We start from the raw sequence: 19,748 nt of genomic DNA on the forward strand, positions 1-19,748 counted from the left end.
GACCAGCCTGGCCAACATGGTGAAACCCCATCTCTACTAAAAATACACAAAATTAGCTGGGCATGCTGGTGGGCGCCTGTAATACCGGCTACTTGGGAGGCTGAGGCAGGAGAATTGCTTGGACCTGGGAGGTGGAGGTTGCAGTGAGCCGAGATCACGCCACTGCGCTCCAGCCTGGGTGACAGAGCGAGACTCCATCTCAAAAAAAAAAAAAGTATTTTTGGTGTAGAATTTTAGGTTAAGGTTTGATATTTGGGGGAGAAACAGAATAGTGCTACTTGAGAAAAAGATACATCATAATTCATTTTATATTTTCTTTTTTGCTTCTAAAGGTGATTTCTTCATTTGATATGGTGATATACTTTAGTGCTTTGTGCCTGCAAATTTCAAGACACCTTCATCTAAATATATTCAAGACTACATGTCATCAAGCACCTGAACAGGTTCACAAGCATATTGACTGACTAATAGCCCAAGGAAAAGAGATGAAGTTAGGGGAATCTATGAGTGAAGGAAATCCCCCTGTGCAGGAGGCTAGTATACCATAAATAAGGTTATATTTGAATATAAAACATAAACCCTGTAGATTTTGTTGTGTCTATTTCAGTTATGACACCCCCATTGTGTGTATTATCATTTTTTATCACAGATGTTCTCAGAATAGTCTACATATTAATTAGAAACAAGACTAAAGAAAGAAAGGTCAATCCTGAGGGCAACAAAGTGAACCCTGTAATTCTAAGTAGCAGTTTGTCTCTGAGACGTATCAGACACAGGGTTTTCACTGCCAAAGGATTACATAAATATCCAGAACATAAAGGATTTTAGCCATCTTGAGGGTGCTTACCTTGATTGCTAAAAACTGAAAGTGAGCTCAATACTGCTTAAGTGCATGGCTTATAATATTGTAATTACTGAGTCAAGTGATGTTCTAAGAAATGTTTTATACTAATCATTTTTCAAAAGAGGCATGTTAATTAGTATGTCATAAAAAAAAATACTTGTTTTTAGTATACTAGAATTTAAAAGGGCTACAGGAATTTTTTAAATAAAATGTGTATTTAATAAAAGGAATTTGTTGTACCAGTTCAGAAAAACATACGAATCTTTACACTGAAGGTAACTTGTTCCTTGATATTTTAAGTTAAAATTTCACTGTCACCAAAAAGTGGATGTTAAATATTCCCTTTCATGAAAAATGAAACAGTAGCTAAAAGTCAGTTGACATGTAAGAAAATTAGTAACTTAGAAAAACATGGTAAAAAAAAATCTTCCTTTTAGGATATAAAAGTTACTTCAAGTATACATTGACTCATTTGAGGTGATAAGGGACAAAATAAGTAAAAGTTTTCAACCACTAAGTGCATTAGGTACTGATTCTTATCTTTCCCCTCTAATTTAAATGTATTTGGATCAGTACTAGAACTATTACAAAGGTCTCTGGGGATCCAAATCTTCAGATTCCCATCTGACCCTATTTTTAATTTTATGTAATAGTTCAGTAGACCGTATGCCATATGATGAAATAATCAAAAAATAAAGGAGTAATTTATGTACTACATCTGTTTTAGGCAAGAAAAAGGTATATTGACGAAAACAGTAAAAGATGATATTCCTTAAAAGCAAAAAAACATACGGGAATGAAGTACACAGCAAACACTAGAGTACTTATTTTGCCTCTAACTATTGGTAAAACTTCCCAAATAAGGACTTTCTTACGAGGATGAATAGTACTTACAATTTATATTCCAATATATATATTGACTTAAAAGGAAAATCCTTTACAAAGTTCAAAAATTTAGGAAGTAATGTCAAATATTCATTAACGGTGGAAGACTAATTTCTTCCTGTACAAGTAGGTTGTCACAATTAGAAAAAGTTTATCTGTAGGCACCTGTTTTTTTAAAACGTGGAAAACCTTATAACTAAGATAAGGGTGAGTTATAGAGGCAAAAATTAGAAGTTAAAACATGGAAAAGCAGGAGACCAGGCATGGTGGCTCAAACCTGTAATCCCAGCACTTTGGGAGGTCGAGGCGGCCAGATAATTTGAAGTCAGGAGTTCGAGACCAGCCTGGCCAACATGGCGAAACCCCATATCTACTAAAAATACAAAAATAAGCTGGGCGTGGTGGCAAGTGCCTGTAGTCCCTTGGGAAACTGAGGCAGAATTGCTTGAACCTGGGAGGCAGAGGTTGCTGTGAGCTGAGATTGCACCACCACACTCCAGCCAGGGTGACAGAGTGAGACTCCATCTCAAAAAATAAATAAACACAGATGTGATATATGTAAACCATAAGTAATTAGGAGTGTTAATGATGTGCTCTTAATTGCAGACCAAGCCCAATTAAGTGACATTTTAATGTCTTTGTGGCAATGACATATTCACAAACCCATGTATTAAAACTGATATTTATATATTGTTCTATTGCTAGTGATTTAATGCTCAGAGGTTAATGATTTTAACAATTTATTCCAGAACACAAATTTAAATGCATCTTATTGTCATTAGAATTGGTTGTATAACTTAAGTATTATAGAAAAGGATGTACATGTAAAATAGATTTTGTATTCCGTTTTTTCCTTAAAGAATATAACCTTCTATACTTGCAGTTTCTACCTTTTGGGATTGATACACATACAATGAAGCCAAACCTAAACTTAAATCGTCTTTATTTAATTGACAGTGTTAGAGAGAAAAATTCCCTATCATTACTAAAGAGCTGAAAGCTTAATACATATTCTTTAGGAATAGTTGCTAACTCATATAACTATTTAGATTTGACTTAACAGAAAGGGAGGTCTTACAATGAAACAGGTTTATGATTAAAGATGTTACAATTAAACTATTCTAAAGACTTACAATATGCTTCTTAGCTAACATTATAATTGTATCATATTACTTAGGTTCAAGTTCTTTCTTCAAAGAGTCATCAGAATAACATGGATTGAAGAGACTTCCGAACACTTGCTATCTCTTGCTGCTGCTGTTTCATGGAAGGAGATATTAAACATTTGTTTAATTTTTAGTTAAGTGTTATACCTATTTCAGCAAATAAAATATTTCATTGCTTATATTAATCCTTATTTTTTTCAATTTCAGTATGATCACTTACAGTTTCCATCATAATTTTTTTTTGCAACATAGCCATTTCTTTTTTAAATTCATTTTGTGCACCAGTAAGTAGATTATCATGATTCTTCTCCAACTCTTCCATACTCTAAGAACACAAAAAACTAGTTAAGTTACAAAGCACCACTTTTCATCTCAGGTTCTAAACTCGTACAATTAATTTTCAAAAGTAGTAATTTTTAAATATTCAAATGCTCATTATTTATTTGAATAAAATATTCTAAGTAATACATGAATACCAAAATACCTACTATAAAAGAAAAAAATATCAGACATGAATAAAATGTTATAGGAAGTACAATGTAGTATACTTTACCCAAAACTGGTTTCCTGAACTGTTAAGGTCAAGATAAAAAAGACTGGAAGTCCCATATCAGTAAACACCATTTCTATTAAGCTTTCCAAATATCAAGTAATAATCTACTTATGACTAATAGTGTGCCATGAATTCACTAGAGGGAATAAAATAATCTATAGTACAACCTCTTTCATGTTATGAAAAATAAAAATTATGTCTTACATCTTTATTATTCATTCAACAAATAGTTAATCTAGTGCCTACTATGTAAAAGGTGCTTTATTAAGCACTGTGGAGAAATTAAAAAATAATAATACATGATTGCTTCCTGATGGCAATGAGAAAAACATGTAGAAACAAAACAAAAATTTTGTAATAGGAATAGAAGCACAACTTGCTATGGCAATATAGTGGAAAATGGGGATTAATTCCAATTTAGTGGGCAAAACACTAAGATTTCAATAGATAAAGAAAAAGGAGTTAAAAATATTCTAGGGGAAGGGCATAAGCGAAGCATGGAAGTACATAGTGAGTTGAGAGAAAGCAGTTATGTGGAGGGGTGGGGTAATGCACAAATGCAGTAAATGAAGCTTACAAAGAGGGTCATGTCATAGAGGAATCTTGAATACCTAAGAATTTAGAATGGGAGGCTACTGACAGTTTTCAAGAGGGAAGAGATATATTTTTAAAAGATAGTATGACAGATCTAGGAAGGATAGATTGGAGAACAGAGAAATCAGTTAAGAATTTTAATGGTACAAGCAAATAATAATGAGGTCCTAAACTAGGGTAGTAGCAGTGGGCATTAAAAGAAAGAACCACTGCAGAAGTAAAAATTACAGAGCTACTAATAACTGGATGTGACAGAGAAAGGAGATGGAGGAATCAAAGGTTATACTATAGTTCCTATCCTAAACAGTAACATTTAGTGATAACATTTGGAAGAAATCTTCTAGTACTTTATCAAACCTTCACACAAATTACCAAATGGTTCTCGGAGCATTAGAACAAGTTTTCCACTTGGAAATACTTTTTAAAATAATGTGTGTGTGTGTGTGTGTATAATTTTTTTTTTTTTTTGAGGCAGGGTCTTGCTCTGTTGCCCAGGCTGGAGTACAGTAGTGTGATTTCAGCTCACTGCAACCTTTGCCTCAAGGGCTCAAGTGATCCTCCCACCTCAGCCTCCCCAGTAGCTGGGACTACAGGTGAGTGCCACCATGCCCAGCTATTTTTGTTTGTTTGTTCTTAATAGAGATGGGGTTTTGTCCTGTTGCTCAGGCTGGTCTTGAATTCCTGGGCTCAAGTGATCTCTTGCCTTGGCCTCCCAAAGTGTGAGCCACTGTGCTTGGCCATATATATTATTTTTAAGTTATTCTGAAATATTTATTTTAAAACAATTTTACTAGTTTACTCAGAGCGTCCCAATTCCTTTAATGTTATTTTAACATGTATTTGCACAAGAGTATCTAAAGGAACCACCACTGAAAAAAAGTATATGCAAGATTCCATTGAGCTTCTATGAAGAGTTACTAAAAGGTGTATTTCTGCCTGAACAAGAGGGGTACAGGCACAATTTGCTAATATGTATGTGTCAGCAGATAATTATCAATCCACAGACTTTTAATCCTCAAATGTCTATTATATCTATTATTTTATGTTGGATTCATTTGTGGTCACTGTAATCATTCTAAAAGCAAATGTGCCATAAAATACTTCTATTATACATTTGAAAACAAGAGATTTCAATAATTTGGGTACTTTCTATTTAACAAACACTGGGGAAACAAAAACAAGTAAAATACAACCTAAAAATGATTACTATAGACTCTATTTTCAGTTAAACAGAGAACTATGACTAAAGTGTTATTAAAGTATGGATTTTATGCATGATAAATACATTTCTAAGTAAAATTCCCATTTTACCATTTCCTGTCTTGAATAATCCCAACAAAACCATTTGAATCCTCAAGTAAAAATACATTTATCACTTAAATCAGAAACAATGAATTCAAAATGGAAAAGTAGTTAAAGTCTAAAATTTTTTTTCCCATAAACTTAGAAAGAAAATAATTATCTTCTACTTCCATAAATAATGTTTTATAACAACGTATTGTGTTACCACATACAACAAACCTTTATGAACTGCTCATATAACTGTCTAATTGTTTTCAGTCTCTGGCTCTGAACAATTCTAGATTGTTGAAGAATCTTTTGTTGCTGTCGAAACATATTCTACAAATAGAAAAAAACTTAATAACAATTTGGGTAAAATTTTAAATTTAGAAAAAATAATTCTACATTAAAAGAATGTGTTAAAAATCAATGCTTTTAAAATTTAGTTTTAACAACTATTATGACTATGTTTAGATAATTTACGTTCACCACTAATATGTAACAATACATTAATCCTACCAGTTGCTGAATGGGAAATTTTAACAATAATCAAGACGTCTTAATTCTTGGTGATTTCAGTGTCCACACAGATGATCCTTCCAATAATAATGGTTTTCCATTCCATCACCTGTTTCTCAATGATTTTGGCCTCCACCCTACTTTAGCCATTGACTTACATACTCCCAACCTAGATTTTGTCATTACCAATAACCACTACACGGCACTAATAATGGTAAACTAAGAGATAGATACTCATTCCCCTTTCATAGATGAGTAAACTGAGGCATAATCTGTCCATGGTTTCACAGCTACAATTGCTCAAACAAGAATCTGATCCCAAACAGTACTGTTGCTGGCATCCAGGCTCTAACCATTACACAAACTGTCTCTCTATATATCCTAGTATTTAACCACTACTTCTTTACCATTCTAACTTACTCTCTTTAGTACTACAGCTCAATAATCTATCAGCACCACAAATCCATCCTATCTATTTTACACTGTCACTCCTACCCCTAATATCCTCACTTGCAGGTTAACACAAGTCTGGCCATTAAAAGTCAACAATGTTCTGACTACAGACATCCCTAGGTATCCTGGGGGACCAGTTCCAGGACACCCAACCCTTCAGGAGACCAAAATGTGCAGATGCTCGAGTTCCTGATACAAATTGGCATCATATTTGCATATAACCAATGCACATCCTTCCACAAACTTTAAATCATTTCTAGATCTCTTATAACGCCTAACACAATGTAAATGCTATATAGTTGTAACACTGGATTATTTTTCTAATTTGTACCTTTTTTGATTTGTACTTTTTGTTTTCTTTTTCTTTTTTTTTTTTTTTTTAAGAAAGGGTCTCCCCCTGTCACCCAGGCTGTCATGCAGTGGCACGATCTCGGCTCACTGCAACCTCCGCCTCCTAAGTTCAAGTGATTCTCCCGCCTCAGCCTCCTGAGTAACTTGGATTATAGGCACGCGCCACCACAGCCTGGCTAATTTTTGTATTTTGAGTAGAGATGGGTTTTCACCATATTGGTCAGGCTGGTGTCAAACTCCTGAACTCAGGTGATCCACCCACCTTGGCCTCCCAAAATCCTGGAATTACAGGCATGAATCACTGCACCCAGCCTCTTCCAAATATTTTTCGTCCACGATTGGTTGAATACAGATGTGGAGCCCTTATGTACAGAGGGCTAACTATACAATGATTGGTTCAAGAATGGACAAATGATCCAAACTACATCAGTCATATTTTCCCACAGGAATTTTTTGCCAGAGCTATTGAGAAAGATTTTCTCAGTCCACTGGGGTTACTAAATTTCTAATAAGCCTAGGACTGTACAAACTATCTTGCTACTACATTGAGACACCTTACTGAGAACTGATGACAGAACCCAGATGACACTACATGAGCAACCCCCTTCCCTGTTCCTATCTGGCTATGCCTGAAGCTAAACTGCCCCAACTTCTTTTGTATAAACCAATAATCCTTCTTTTGCACTTTGACAAATTTCTGTCACTTGGAAATGCAAGAATCCCAAACAATATCAAAAGCAAAGACCAATGCCTTTTATGAGTATGGTAAGTGCCTATATGTCTGTGGTTTACAGTTCAGCAGGACTAAAATACGTGGCCAGCAATGATTAATGAAACCTGGCTTAGTTCCATTGGTCACAGGAAAAGGCTAGGTTCTCCATTCCTACTTGAGACTTAGTTATAACGGATTAATTATAAACCTAATCATGATACCAACAAGTATTTTTTCTTCTTGTTCCTCAGCTTTCTGCATATCTAAATCCCACTGCTGAAACAAAGTCAGAAACTGCTGAGAATATTCTTGGTTTAGCTTCTGCCTGTAAGACATAATGATGAATTCTTGTCATATTTCATAACAATATAAAAAGAATTTAAAACAAAACTGAGTTGACATATTTATACTATATAAGAAAAGGAGGCCGGGCGCGGTGGCTCACGCCTGTAATCCCAGCACTTTGGGAGGCCAAGGCGGGCGGATCACAAGGTCAGGAGATCGAGACCACAGTGAAACCCCGTCTCTACTAAAAATACAAAAAAAAATTAGCCGGGCGTGGTGGTGGGCGCCTGTAGTCCCAGCTACTCAGGAGGCTGAGGCAGGAGAATGGCGTGAACCCGGGAGGCGGAGCTTGCAGTGAGCCGAGATCACGCCACTGCACTCCAGCCTGGGCGACAGCGCGAGACTCCGTCTCAAAAAAAAAAAGAAAAGGAAATACCTGCAGCTTCAGTCTTCTAATGGGAAACCAAAAAGTAAAATTATGATTTACACTGATTCCAGAAGTATTTTTTTTTCTACAAACTAATAGAAGAAAAGCCCTGTCACAAGCTTTAGCTCTTGAAAACTAAGGAAGTTTTATTATATATATAAATTTTCAAAAAGAAATTCATCTTATCTCTAAGCAGTTTTTCATTTTTTTCCTATTGAACATAGGTTCCGATATAATAAATAGATTAAATAAGGTGATTGTATTTATCCTATAAGATTTCTAAATAGAAATAGTTCACTTAATTTTTTTTCCTATTTTGGCTTAACAAAGATTTTATGCAAAAGAAGAGTTAAGTCAGCTAAAACATACAAATTATATATAAGATTGGTGTTTTTCTACATTGTTGAACATAATTCACCATCATAAGACTAACGGTTTTTATGACATTTACCTTTTATTCAACTAGTGTATTTCTAGAATGAATATAAATTACTTTTAGGCTAGGCATAGTGGCTCAGGCCTATAATCCCAGCACTTTGGCAGGCTGGGGTGTGAGGATCACTTGAGCCTAGGAGTTCAACACCAGCCTGGGCAACATAATGAGACCCCCATCTCATCAAACAACAACAAAAAAAGAAATTACTTTTATAACCTCACTTGTTACCTAAAAGGAAAAAAGTGATCTTTATTCATTTTTTAGGAAATAATGTCAATTCTATGAAGGAGTGAGGTTATAGGGCTACAGGACTATCATACTTAGAGAAAAATCAAGCCAAATACATTTTCACTAGAAACCCCAGTAACTAGAATAGTATTTTTCTTTTCTTTTCTTTTTTTTTTTTGACAGTCTCACTCTGTTGCCCAGGCTACAGTGCAGTGTCACGATCTTGGCTCACTGTAACCTCTGCCTTCTGGGTTCAAGCAAGCACGCCTGGTTAACTTTTGTATTTTCAGTAGAGATGAGGTTTCACTACGTTGGCCAGGCTGGTCTCTAACTCCTGACCTCAAGTGATCTGCCCGCCTTGGCCTCCCAAAGTGCTGGGATTACCGGCATGAGCCACCATGCCCAGCCGAGAATAGTATTTTTCATAAGTAATTTACACCAGTAAATACTAAGAAATGTGGCTCTAAAAAAAACAGCCACCTTACCTTTGATCTTGTTGTGTTTTCCAAACATGTTCAATTTTCTGGTTACTAGTTTTGAGAGAAGCCTTTGTATACATTTCTAGTCTCTTTCTCTTGGCAAGAAGAGCCTTGTTAATGTCAACTAGATTGAAAATAATAATGCATTAAAATTTAATGTTGAAAAAAGTATTTTGTTCCCACATATTCAAGTAAATATGGGTAAGGTTGGTTCAGCAATATTGGAAAGACATTTAAACATAAATTTAGAAATATGCATAATTTCAAAATGCAGAATTATTTGCTTACTTTTTTTTCTGAGAAAACTTTGTATTACTAGCACCCAAATTCTGATTTTCCTAACTGGAGATAATTTTTTAACTTAGGAACAATAAAAAAGAGCTAATAAACAAAACAATGTGTAAAGGACAGACTTCAAATTTCCCCATGAGAAAACACTGTTAATAAAGACTAAATTTAGGCCAGGCGCAGTGGCTCACACCTGTTAATCCCAGCACTTTGGGAGTCCGAGGCGGGCGGATCACAAGGTCAAAAGATCGAGACTATCCTGGCCAACATGGTGAAATCCTGTCTCTACTAAAAATACAAAAATTAGCTGGGCGTGGTGGCGCGCGCCTGTAGTTATAACTACTCGGCAGGCTGAGGCAGGAGAATCGCTTGAACCTGGGAGGCAGAGGTTGCAGTGAGCTGAGATTGCACCACTGCACTCCAGCCTGGGGACAGAGTGAGACTCCGTCTCAAAAATTAAAAAAAAAAAAAATTTTAAGGCTAAATTTTTCTAAATTTATAAAATATGCCCCAATTAAAAGGACACATTTCAATGAATTATTGTTAGAACTCATTATAGAAAATATGTAAAAGTACTCTGTTAAAATACAGAATCCAAAAAGGATAAAAATAGTTAAAGAAGAAAACTATTTTAAATATAATCAATTATATATATATATACATATATATATATATATATATATATATATATATATTTTTTTTTTTTTTTAAAAAGACATGGGGGTCTCACTATGTTGACCAAGCTGGTCTCGAATTCCTGGCCTCAAGCAATCCTCCTGCCTTGGCCTTCCAAAGTGCTGAAATTGTAAGTGTGAGCCCCTGTGCCTGGCCATCAGTGATACTTTTAAATACATTTTTTACTAAAAGAGACAAAGACCAAGGACAGAAAAAATCTTAGTTTAAGTAAATTTCTAGATAAATTAATTCAAGATTACTTTATTTTTCAATGAGAAATAGGTGAGTAAGATCAGTTTTAAATGCTTTTGTGGAGCTCTTTATTGGGCATTTTTACCCATAAGAACTGCATTTCATAAAATGTTTACTACTTCAAAGAATGCTTTGCTAAACATAAGCCTTTATCTTATGGATCTATCATAAATAGGCATCTTTCAGTAATCATGCTGGAACTGTACTATTACATAAATATTTTATACTTTCAATATTATCTATAATAAATTTATAAAACAAGTACTTTTTCACCACTGGACAGGGCAGAGCTTTCAAAAAAGATTTGAATGTGTGAATAATCCATTTAGAGGAGCTAAATATTAACTTTTTTTTAAGATAACTAATCCCTAACAAAGCTCATATTACTGATACGTCACATATTATTTAAAATTTGAGAATTTTTGAACCTAATTATAAAACTCTCACTAGCAAAACTGTCTTTAGTATCAACTACATAGTTTATTACTGTAAAAAGAGTTATTTTAGAGGCTTAATTTACACTGTCCTCCCTAAAGAAAAGAACACAGGAAAAGTCAGAAAATAACTAAACTGAAAAAATGAAAAACTTGTATGCAAATATATGTATGTATGTGTGTGTGTGTATCACTTAGTCTGTGAATACAAAGAAGGGTAAAGACTTTTTCTATTTTTCTTCTAAAATTCCATATCCATTAAATACACATATGTATAAAATAAAAGCACCTCACTCTTAACATCATGGAAAAGATTAACTATGAAAATCTATGATGCTCAATCACAAAGACACGCAGAATCTTCTATGTGAGAACAAAGCATTAAATAACAGTCTTATAGTCCATTATTAACATTTGCTATTACACAAATTATATGGCTTAAAATAATTTTCTTTAAATACAAGTATCTCCTAAAACATACCTCCAACTCCTTCCAGCATATTCTGTACTTCACCCCTGGAAAGAAATTACATTTTAAACACTTTTGAAGATCCACAAAATACCATGTTTGTTTTGGAAGAAATACCAGATGTCAAGTATTGTACATATATTATTTGTTAGCAACTTTTCTTGAAGTGCTTTATCTAAGAAACAAAAATTATTTTGAACGTTACCCCATATCTTCAACTACTCCTGCAGAAGACCTTTTCTTCCTACGTTTCTCAATGACTGCAGTCTTCCCTGTGTTGACAATTAAAAAAATAAAATAAAAAAATAACAACAACTTTTGAAACTAAGTAGGCTATTTTGGTAAATTTTAATGAAACATCTTCATTTGGGGATTTTTAGGCTTTTTGCCAACATACAGTTTCAAAGCAGACATACAAACGCAGTATAATCTGCAGGTTAGATGAAATTAAATCAGGATTCAGGACCATTTTATAGGAATAATTTTTCAAGTCTGCCTGGGTTAATGTCACAGTAAGCCACATACTATATATCAGATATTTTGGAAATAACTGTAAAAGCAAGAGTTGCCGAATAAGCTTCTGTAACTCCGATACTGCAATATGAGGATCAAATGAGAAACACAAAGTACAGCTGGCCATCCGTGTCAGCAGGTTCTGAAACCACAAATACCGGGGGATAAAAGACTATACCTGAAAATCCTTTACAAACTAAGTTGTACGATAGTCTTTAATGGGTTCAAAACAAATTAACTGAAGGACATCACTGCCCAACATGAGATGTACTGCACCTTCAATAACATCTTCCTCTGAACCACTCAGATCTTTCTTTTCTTCAGTCTCAAAGTCATAGGCTCTCGTAAACTGATCTTCCATGGATGGCTTCCCAGATTTCCTGGAATACTTTTTTCCGGAGGACACCATATTTAGATGCTTCCTGACTTTAAAAAACAAATTTCTTGAACCTTCTGAATCCAAAGGCATCATTTTAATACACTGGTAAACGTTTAAATATCAAAGCAGATATCGAACAAGGATTGTTGAATACAATTTTAACAGTTTCCTCATTTGGGGGGCCAAAATTTAAGAAGATAATGATATTTGTTAAAAACTAAATAGGCCAAGCACGGTAGTTCACGCCTGAAATCCCAGCACTTTGGAAGGCTGAGGCAGGCAGATCACCTGAGGTCAGGAGTTCAAGACCAGCCTGGCCAACATGGTGAAACCCCGTCTCTACTGAAAAAAAAAAAATACAAAATTAACCGGGCGGGTTGGCGCATGCCTATAGTCCCAGCTGCTCAGGAGGCTGAGGCGGGAGAATCGCTTGAAACCCGGGAGATAGAGGTTATGGTGAGCCTAGATCGCGCCACTGCACTCCAGCCTGGGTGACAAGAGTGAAACTTCGTCTCAAAAAAGAACAACAACAAAAAGGCCCGCAGTGGCTCATGCCTGTAATCCCATCACTTTGGGAGGCCGAAGCGGGCGGATCACTTGAGGTCAGGAGTTCGAGACCAGCCTGGCCAACATGGTGAAACCCCATCTCTACTAAAAATACAAAATTAGCCGGGCTTAGTGACAGGTGCCCGTAATCCCAGCTACTCGGGAGGCTGAGGCAGGAGAATCGCTTCAACCCGGGAGGCGGAGGTTGCAGTGAGCCGAGATGGCCCCACTGCACTCCAGCCTGGGTGACAGAGCGAGACTTCGTCTCAATCAGTCAATCGATGAGGGAATGACAGCGTCCACCCCGACTCCAAGCGCGCTGTGCTGGACAGGTGGCCCCTGAGGCCTGGGAGACCCGAATTTTGGGAGCGCCTCTGCCAGATGCTGGCTACATCTGGGCAACTCGAGCAGGCCGCTCAGTCACACGGGGAAATTACAGTTGCTGGCGGGACACGTCATGAGGATGCCAGAAATAAGCTCATAATAATCAAGACAAATACACAATAAAAACGTTCCGCAATTTAGGTCTCGGAAAGTGAACGTCGGCAAAAGATTTCGACAACAAATAATACTGAGGAACCACGAAAGGCGCCCTCGCTGTGGAGCGGGCAGGAGGGAGATACGCGCCGAGCGAGGTAGGGCCCTGCCCGGCCCCGCCGCGTCTCTGCTGTCAGTGGTCCCAGGGTGTAGCGATGGGGCCCGGCCCCCCGGCTTTCCACCCGCCCGCCCCTCTCCCCAGTGAGGTTCGCGGCCTCCGTTTTCTCGTCAGAGGCCCCAGGCAACACCAGGAGGTAAGATTTACCTCACTGGTCAAGGGCAGCCTCTGGCCTGGACACCTAAGATAGACGCCTCCCCTGCTCACACCTGAAACAAACCGCAATGGCTGAGGCCCAGTTACCGGTCGTCGACAGGCGTCCTCCACAACCTCCACACGCGCGCTTCACCTCAAGTGGCCCCTTCTCCGCGGCGCTTCTGAGGCAAGCTGGGATTCACACAGGAAAGAAGCGCGTCTCGCCTCATCCGGACACGTCGCTGATTGGCTGGACGCAGAGCGCAGGCGTGAACTGAGTGGCGAGGCTCCGCCCCCATGGTGCGATTGCGCGCCCAAATCGCCGGCCCTGGGTGCTTTGGCCGCCCGGGCGGGCTGCGAGTACAGTTGAGGCCTGGTGCCTTCCAGTTTTTAAGTTGTAAATGTTTATGATCGAAAATTGCGGCTGGGCGCAGTGGCTCACACCTGTAATCCCAGCATTTTGGGAGGCCGAGGCGGACGGATCACTTGAGGCCAGGAGTTCGAGACCAGCCTGGCCTCGTCTCTACTAAAAATACAAAAATTAGCCGGACGTGGGGACGTGGTGGAGGGGGCCCGCCTGTAATCCCAGCTACTCGGGAAGGTGAGGCAGGAGAATCGCTTGAACCCAGGAGGCGGAGCTTGCAGTGAGCAAGACCGCGCCATTGCCAGCCTGGGTGACAGAGTGAGACTCCGAAAAATTGCAGAATAATATGTAAATTATGAAACATGATGAACATACCACCTAATTTATGAAGTAGAGCTTTACCAACATTCACTGAATCTCCTCAGGCAGGCCTTTCCATCCGATCCTCACCTGGTCCCCCACCCTTCCCCATTCAGGGATATAAGAAAATTACCCTAAATTTATGTAAATCATTCACCCTCCCTCATTTTCTAAGTTTCATTACCACATAAAAATGTGTCGTTGAACAACACGGCTTAGTTCCGTTCGCATTTGGCATTACAAAAAATTGTCCCATAGTCTATGTAGTGTTTTGACAGTCCACTACAATGGCAAAACTACAAAATCTGACTACATGGAGTGATGATGAATCTATGTAACCAAGGGAACCCATTCAGTGGGTGGGAGTATAATTGTAAAATTATTTGGTGTCAAACAATTATTTGTAATTCGTATCAATTACAAAACAATTTTTGAAGATATAATTAATAAAGGAAATGAAACCGATAATCCCACTACCTAGAAATAATATACAGTTTAACATTGGGGGTATTATTTCCTTTCATCCTTTTTTCTGTGCTTGTATGTATTTTCCCCAAAATAATTTTAAAATATATTTCAACCTTTGTACTTGCCTTAGTTTGCTCATAGCTCTGCAATCCTTTTTCTATTTGAAATCATACATTTTATCTTTTTTTTTTTGAGACAGGGTTTTGCTCTATTGCCTAGGCTGAAGTGCAGTGGCATGATCATGGCTCACTGCAGCCTTGATTTCCTGGGCCCAAATGATCCCCCGTCTCTGCCTCCTGAGTACCTGGGACTCAGGCACATGCCACCATGCCTGCCTAATTAAGAAAAAAAACAAAAAAGTTTGCGGAGATGGGATCTCACTATGTTGCCCAGGCTGGTCTCGAACTCCTAGGCTCAAATGATCCTCTCACCTCAGCCTTCCAAAGTGCTGGGATTACAGGCATGAGCCAACTTTCCTGGCCTATATTTTACTTCTTTAATATTTGGCAAAGGCTTCAGGATCTTATTGACGCCAATCACTTTTCAACTGCCTAGTTCAAGTAAGAAATTCAAAGGAACCCTCCTGTTTACTGTTTTGCTTTGAATCCTCTTCCTTATGATGCTCAGCAATCCACTGGCTCGTTTAAATACACCAGTGTATTGGGTAAGGAATGACTGATGACGACTCCCAGACTTGTTCCTGTAATTCCATTCACTACATCAAACCTGTTGATACAGGATACAGTGAACCTCGTAAATTTTTCATTACTAAAAGGATTCAAAAAGTTTGTAAAGCATAGTACAGTACCTGCCACATAATAAATGCACCATAAATGGTGGCTTTTATGATTGACAATTGGTCCCAATTGGAATCCTGCTTTTCCTCTCTCTCGCCAGCCTCATTCTTGGCCTCATACTACATCAGCCACATTACATTTTCCCAAATGTGCTGTGCACTCTTATGCCTCCATACCCTTATACATGCTGTTATTATTAAGTAGTTCCATTCACTACATCATCATATTCAGTTGTTTTTCCTACAGTGACCCTTACAGAAGATCATCTGTCATTTTTCATCTTTATTCGTAGTAAAAATTTCCCAAGATTATCTCCAGCACCTTGGCATTTCACTGCTATAAAGAGCATGTCTGGAGATTTCACCATGTGCTTCAGCAGGTAATTTACAGATAATTTTTAACAGACAGACCAATATTTCAAGACTTGTCTCAGTATTCATTCTTAGATGACCACATTGTTAATACTTTCCCATATAGATCATCACCCATTTATTCCAATTATCTGGATTCCTAACAAAACATTTTCCCATTTTCTTTAGTAACCAATGGTGTAGAATCTTGTGATTGTTTGAAAACCTAAATATTACATCCCTTTTTTCCTTATTCAGTCTTGAAGAACTCAGGTAATATAGTCGAAATCTTAAGAGGCCAGGAGCAGTGGGGCTTATGCCTGTAATCTTGGCATTTTTGGAGGCTGAGGCAGGAGGATCGTTTAAGCACAAGAGTTTGAGACCAGTCTGGACAAAATGGCGGGACCCCATCTCTATTTATAATTTTTAAAAACTCATAGAAATGTCTCCATAAACTACTCTGTAGATAATAAGAACAGCATGTATAAGGGTATGGAGGCATAAGAGTGCACAGCACATTTGGAAAATGCAATGTGGCTGATGTAGTATGAGGCCAAGAATGAGGCTGGCAAGAGAGAAGCAAGATTCCAATTGGGACCAACTGTGAATCATAAAAGCCATCATTTATGGCGCATTTGTTACGTGGCAGGTACTGTACGAATGCTTTACATTTTTTTAAAATTCTTTCAGTAATGAAAAATTTACAAGGTTCACTGTACTCTGTATCAACAGATTTTTCCAATTGCTTTCAAGTATGGCGGCTTGCCTTCACCTCGAGTACCTAATCCAGGAACTTGGTCTTCCACCTGCACCGTCTCTAATCTGTGAAACTGGAAGGTGATGTTTTTGTCGGCCCAGCATCACTCCCCTCATTCCTTCGGTAAAAATCTCCATCCCTCTGGCTACAGAGGTGGGCACAGAGCCCAGAATGAGCCAATCACAGTAACTCATCTCCCACCAGGGTTTTCTATTTTGAAGTCAGAGAGGAAACTTCCTGCCTCTCTGGAGTATGTGAGCCAGGAAATGCCATGTCCTCACCAAGGGGAGAAAAGCTGATGTGCAGAGAGGCACAGATAGACGGTACTGAGTAACGGTTCAGGAAGAGCACCTTCCTCCTGTACCCCTCTTTGTTTTTCTTAAGAAGCTTGAATTAGATTTGTCCCTTGGGATCCACGTTTCTGTGGTGGCTAAAAATTTTGTAGAGACTTGGGTGGAAAAGCTGTCTCTATTAATTAATAGTGAGACCTGAGGTGAGGCACTAAACCTAGTTAGGCCCCAGTTCCCTCACTGATAAATGGGGGTATGTTGTGGATGAAATGAGATGATGAACTTAAAGCATTTAGCACATAGATTGTGTGCAGTAGGATGTAGCTGTTACTAGGGCAAGTGAGAGGAGAAAAGCAATTAGACTGACGAGAAGCCCCCTTCACATCCCTTTAATCACCATGGCTCTGTACTCCTGTCACAATGAAGCCTGGGATTTCCCTTACAATATATCACAAAGAAAAACAGATAGAGCATGAATAAATGTGGCAAAGTCTTGATAACTGTTGAGCAGATAAGAATTCATCTATTGGTCTTTTTAACAATTTTTATGGTCTTTTTTAAAGAAAGATCTGTTGAGATTATCATCGTTTCTCTTTTGGTCTTGCTGACGTGGTAAATTGATTTTCAAGTGTTGGGCCAAATTTGCATTCCTGGAGTAGGCCCCGCTTGACTGTGAAGTGTTGTTCTTCTGGGAATAACTGAATTTGGCTTGCTAGTGTTTTGTTTGGGGTTCTTTTGGAGTAGACTGCCCATGGTTTTTGTCTTGTGGTATCTGAGGCAAGTGTTAGTGTTGGGGTTGTGTTTCAAGGGATGACTTGGATGATACTATATTTTCCTTTTTTCTGCTCTCTGGAAGAATTTGTGTGGGACTGGTGCTGTTTCCTCCTTAGATGTTTTGACCTAAGTAGTGATTACACTTCAGTTTAAATCCTTGATCTGTTATTATTTGTATACACTTCTTGGTATATGTAGAAATAATTTTCAAAATGAACACTTTTGCCAGGCGCAGTGGCTCACACCTATAATCCCAGCACCGTGGAAGGCCGAGGCAGAAGTATTGCCTGAGCCCAGGAGTTTGAGACAACCTGGATAACATAGTGAGACCCTGTTTCTAAAAAAAAATAAACAAAATTAGTCAGGTGTGGTGGACCACACCTGTAGTCACAGCTGCTCAGGAGGCTGAGGTGAGAGGACTACTTGAGCCTGAGAGGTTGACGCTGCAGTCAGCTGAGATCACGCCACTGCTCTCCAGCCTAGGGCAACAGAGTGAGATCCTGTCTCAAAAGAAACAAACAAAAAAACAATTTTGAAGACATAAGGTAGGTTAAAAAAAATCCTCTTTTTAATTAGAAAATGTATCACTTTTTTAGCTAAGAGCAATGTAATAATCTCACCCTGATGACTAGACTAGGAGCCTCACCTCTGGCCTGGACAACAGTCTTTTACAAGAATTTTCATAATTCCCATCATCACCACTGACATTTAGCAGGCAGGACTATTTGCCAGGCACTGGGTTGCGTGTGTTGCACATGTCATTTCCTTTAATTATCACCATAAGCCTCTGTGGTAGCTACCAGTATTGCCTCCCACATTTTGGCAGAGAAAGCTAAATCATGGCAAGCAGTGTCCAGGATCCAGGACTTGAACTCCTGTAGTCTGACTGCTGGGTGTGCTCTTCACCCACATGTGCCACAGTCCTGGGGAGGCAGCATGGGCTGGTGGGGACAGGAAAGAGGGACAACCTGGGTTCCCACCGTACCTCTTCCTCTAACTGGTTGTAAGACCTTGAGCAACTCATGTCATCCCCTGGCCTTGGTGTCCTTGATGATAAAAAGCAAGGCTTGGTCCAGACAGTTGTTTTGAAACTCTGCCTGAAGGGCCTGGGAGCTAGAGGCAACACCTTGAGAATCAGGCAGGAGGAGCAGCCTTCCTTCTTTTGTGTCACAGAATGCTGTGGTTAATATTTTTATCTGTCCAAAATTCATGTTGAAACTTAACTGGCAATTTAAAAGTATTATGAGGTGGGGCTTTCAGAGGGTAATAAGTCATGGGAACAGAGCCCTCATGAATTCAATTAGATGCCTTTTTTAGAGGGCTTGACAGAGGCAGTTTGTGCCTTCTTGCCCTTCTGCTCTGTGAGGACATGGCATTCAAGAAGCCATCTTAAAAGCAGAAAGCAGCCCTCAGCAGACAACCAAACCTGCTAGCCCCTTGATCTTGGACTCTCAGCCTCCAGAACCATAAGAAAACGAAGTCCTGTTCTTTGTAAATTACCCAGTCTGAAGTATTTTGTTACAGCAGCACAAAAAACTAAAACACATAGTGACCTTCTATAGGATTTCATTTGAACAATCGGTTCTGACCATCTGACTGCTCATCAACTTCTGAGGTTCCTCTGTTCTAATGATTCTACTGAATCACAGAATCATTAGAATGAGTCTATGAATAGCCTATGATTATATTCATCCCATTATCAAGCTCCTAATTAGGTATGGACTATATTCATCTAACCATAGAAATCGTCATTACAGACAAATGTTCATTTCTCTAACTTTTCTAGAATAAATCTCAGCTTTTATAATGATACCAACATATCCTAAATTTTTACCATATGATAAAGTCCATTTAGAAACTATTTTCCCCCCTATAAAGCAACATTCTTCTGTATAATACTAATCTTTCCTTACTTTCCACTTAATTTTAGTAATGTTCAGCACAGAACCTGATACACAGTAAAGGCACTCAAGTGACTGCTGAATCTGAGTAACAGTAAACTCAGTCCTCAAAGATTTAAAAATCAAAG

At 38.3% G+C, this 19,748-nt stretch overlaps 2 protein-coding genes across 7 annotated transcripts in view; one reads left to right on the forward strand and one right to left on the reverse strand.

Moving 5' to 3' along the window:
- Positions 1-3,080, forward strand: part of CHPT1 (choline phosphotransferase 1) — a 29,820-nt gene extending 26,740 nt beyond the window's left edge. The window contains exons 8-9 of one of the 3 annotated variants that reach the window (XR_635055.2): positions 333-533; positions 2,907-3,076. Coding sequence is in view for 2 of the 3 variants with exons in the window: in XM_003907042.3 (XP_003907091.1) it covers positions 333-443; positions 2,907-2,951 (156 nt within the window). In the remaining variant the exon portion in view is untranslated. Of the gene's footprint in view, positions 1-332; positions 534-2,906 lie in introns of all 3 variants that reach the window. The other 2 variants (XM_003907042.3, XM_009181535.2) reach the window with 2 other exon arrangements.
- Positions 2,656-13,789, reverse strand: SYCP3 (synaptonemal complex protein 3). 4 transcript variants are annotated; one of them, XM_003907043.5, is made up of 9 exons: positions 13,634-13,789; positions 12,121-12,266; positions 11,537-11,603; positions 11,344-11,378; positions 9,220-9,337; positions 7,584-7,683; positions 5,564-5,662; positions 3,116-3,220; positions 2,656-2,986 (listed from the first exon to the last, which is right to left on the reverse strand). In XM_003907043.5, the coding sequence occupies exons 2-9, from the start codon at positions 12,251-12,253 to the stop codon at positions 2,933-2,935; spliced, it is 711 nt and encodes a 236-aa protein (XP_003907092.1). In that variant the 5' UTR covers positions 12,254-12,266; positions 13,634-13,789; the 3' UTR covers positions 2,656-2,932. The 4 variants fall into 4 exon arrangements, with proteins under 4 accessions (XP_003907092.1, XP_009179798.1, XP_009179796.1 ...); XM_009181534.4 differs by having other exon boundaries at positions 13,668-13,788; XM_009181532.4 differs by having other exon boundaries at positions 12,121-12,270; positions 13,634-13,788.
- Between the last annotated feature and the right edge of the window lie 5,959 nt (positions 13,790-19,748).

The sequence above is a fragment of the Papio anubis genome, chromosome 9 (genome assembly GCF_008728515.1).
Source record: "Papio anubis isolate 15944 chromosome 9, Panubis1.0, whole genome shotgun sequence".
Classification (NCBI taxonomy): Eukaryota; Metazoa; Chordata; class Mammalia; order Primates; family Cercopithecidae; genus Papio; species Papio anubis.

Bases quoted from the DNA above. Each gene is read 5' to 3' on its own strand.
- SYCP3 (XM_003907043.5), bottom strand. From the start codon at position 12,253: ATGGTGTCCTCCGGAAAAAAGTATTCCAGGAAATCTGGGAAGCCATCC. The intron at 9,338-11,343 runs GTATGTTTTAGG...TTTTCAATCTAG, and splicing joins TATGCTGGAAGGAGTTGGAG to TTGACATTAACAAGGCTCTT. The intron at 7,684-9,219 runs GTAAGGTGGCTG...TATGTCTTACAG, and splicing joins AAAACACAACAAGATCAAAG to GCAGAAGCTAAACCAAGAAT.